This window comes from Penaeus vannamei, chromosome 1, assembly GCF_042767895.1.
Source record: "Penaeus vannamei isolate JL-2024 chromosome 1, ASM4276789v1, whole genome shotgun sequence".
Classification (NCBI taxonomy): domain Eukaryota; kingdom Metazoa; phylum Arthropoda; class Malacostraca; order Decapoda; family Penaeidae; genus Penaeus; species Penaeus vannamei.
In genome coordinates, this window is record NC_091549.1 from 49,166,307 (window position 1) to 49,168,736 (window position 2,430).

The following is a 2,430-nucleotide window of genomic DNA, read 5'->3' on the forward strand; positions in this document are numbered from 1 at the left end:
CAGAATTAAATTCTACGGGTAACATAAGACCTGGCTGACATGTGGGTCTTATTCCTGGAGTCTGCTATTGTATTATTTCTTTGTTTTGTGGATCCCGTCTTCCTATCTTTACCTCCTCTCCACGCCAACCTACTCCTTTCTCTGTCGCATGGATGTACTTCTCTCCTATTCACCCTTTTCTCTGGTACGACCCCTACCCTAACCCTTTTGTACCCATAAATATCCACCTTGGCTCATATATTCCGTACCTGCTGCTCTGTTTTCCCTTATACGCCAAAATCTCATGCAATGTTCCTTTTTCAGTCCCGCACATTATACTATCCTGTTCCCTCTTTACAGCAACCCGTATCACTCTCATCACTTGTTCTCACTTATTCGACTTCCCGGACTGTTGGACATTCTCTCGGAATCCCCTACCTTTTCCTCTGACAACTTATTCTCCTTCTCCAGACGTATAAATATTCTTCATTTGATCTAACTGTCCTCTTCCCCTAACTCCTTCCATTCTAATAGCCTTTACGTTATACTACACCCCATTAGCTCGCCTTTATCCTTTTCACTACGATACTACCCTCTAGCACAGTTCAACCTCCAACTTTACACACTTTACCCTAATTATTAACTCATTCCTAACACTTTTCGCCACTATACTCTACCAAAGTGCTATATAACTTATATTTGTCTAGCACACTTATTAACCACTTCTTTTGAGAATACGGCGAATCATTTGATGCACGAGTTTACATTAATAACATTTGAGTGTTCTCGTTTTAGCTTATCCTGAAATACTGTTTCAACGCCAACATTTTCACGTTGCATAATGAATGTAAATTTTAGTCCAAGTGTACGAGCAGTGTCAGCGTTTCTATACATGCATTTTAAAAAAGTGTTGATGGTATTACGTTGCTGTATTCTGCGAAAATCGATCTATTTACGAATACGTGCAGACTGAATCAAAGTTTAAACTTATTTAGACATTGGACTGGAGTAAGATGTGACAGGACAGTGGGTAATAAACGGAACTGCAGGGACATGGAGGAACAGGCAACGGGGAATGGGATAATTGAGGCGGTATTTAATGAGTTTTAACGACAAACAGATGCAGACGAGTACTGAGCAAGCTATAAACGAGGAAAAAACTCCACCACGCTGATGAATTTACAAAAATCCGTTACACAAACTGTACGATGTGATAAGGAAAAAATTATGTCTATGGATGTCGAAATTCCCTCTGTGACATGTGAAACGCGCACAACACATCAATAGGTGACTCCTTCGGTGATCACGGGAGTAATTCCACTGATTACGACTTGGATCTGAATATTTTATATCTCTTAGATTCTTTCATTTTCATTTTTTGTTATTTTGTTTTATTTTTATCTTTACTTTTTTACATTCAGATACTGAAATTCTGCATTCTACCGACGCAGATGTTACTTGAAAAGATATTATTATCAATATTTCTCGTCAAAAAAAAAAAAAAAAAGAAAAAAGTAAATCATGCTCATCCACAGACATCTCGCCTCCCTTCACGAAACCCTATGTTTTTGTCATCACTTTCCAGAAAGGATCTTAAAAGTTAAACTCGAATTTCAACATTTTATTTTTGTACAAAGTAGGCAGAGCACTAAGGCTTTCGCTTGGAAGATTGAAACATGCAAACAAACAAACAACGAATTTATCAACCGAACTAACATCGGAACAGAATAACAAGGATGGTAATGATAATAACACGTAATCATATCCATAATAGTAACAATGTTGATAAGAATAGTAATGATAATAACACGTAATCATATCCATAATAGTAACAATGTTGATAAGAATAGTAATGATAATAATAATATTGATAATAAAAATGACGGTAATAATAATAATAATAATGATAATAATAATAATAATAATAATAATAATAATAATAATAATAATAATAATAATAATAATAATAATAATGATAAGAATAATGATGATAGAATAGTAATGATATTGATAGTAATGTTAATGATAACAATATTGATAATAATAACAATAATAATAATATTGATCATAACATCAATTATAACAGTAATACAAATAACAATAATAATAACAAGAACCATAATAACAATATAAAAATAATAATAACAATAACGATAACAAATGAACAAGTCAATGAACAATACAAAAAAATTAGAAATAACTCCTAACACTAACAAACGAATAGAAAAAATAAAAAATAAAAAATGTTATTAGTAATTCTAAATATCACTCATAACTATAAATATAACTCATAACAAATGAACAGAAAAGAATAAACAAATAATTTCTTTTAATAATTCTAAATACCACCGGCCTACACAGCGGTGAACCTTGCGTCCGACATCATGAACTCAGGGAAGGACAGTTTCCCGTCCCGGTTTCTGTCGAAGTTGTCCAGGAGGTAGTCGATCT

General features: G+C 33.5%; 1 protein-coding gene across 2 annotated transcripts in view; it reads right to left on the reverse strand.

Annotated features, from left to right (window-relative positions):
* Positions 1–1,866: 1,866 nt before the first annotated feature.
* Positions 1,867–2,430, reverse strand: part of LOC113807889 (G-box-binding factor) — a 6,693-nt gene continuing 6,129 nt past the window's right edge. Inside the window, exon 4 of one of the 2 annotated variants that reach the window (XM_070124185.1) lies at positions 1,867–2,430. This exon is cut by the window's right edge and continues 42 nt beyond it. In XM_070124185.1, the coding sequence (XP_069980286.1) occupies positions 2,333–2,430 (98 nt within the window). In that variant the 3' untranslated portion in view covers positions 1,867–2,332. The other variant, XM_070124175.1, reaches the window with a different exon arrangement.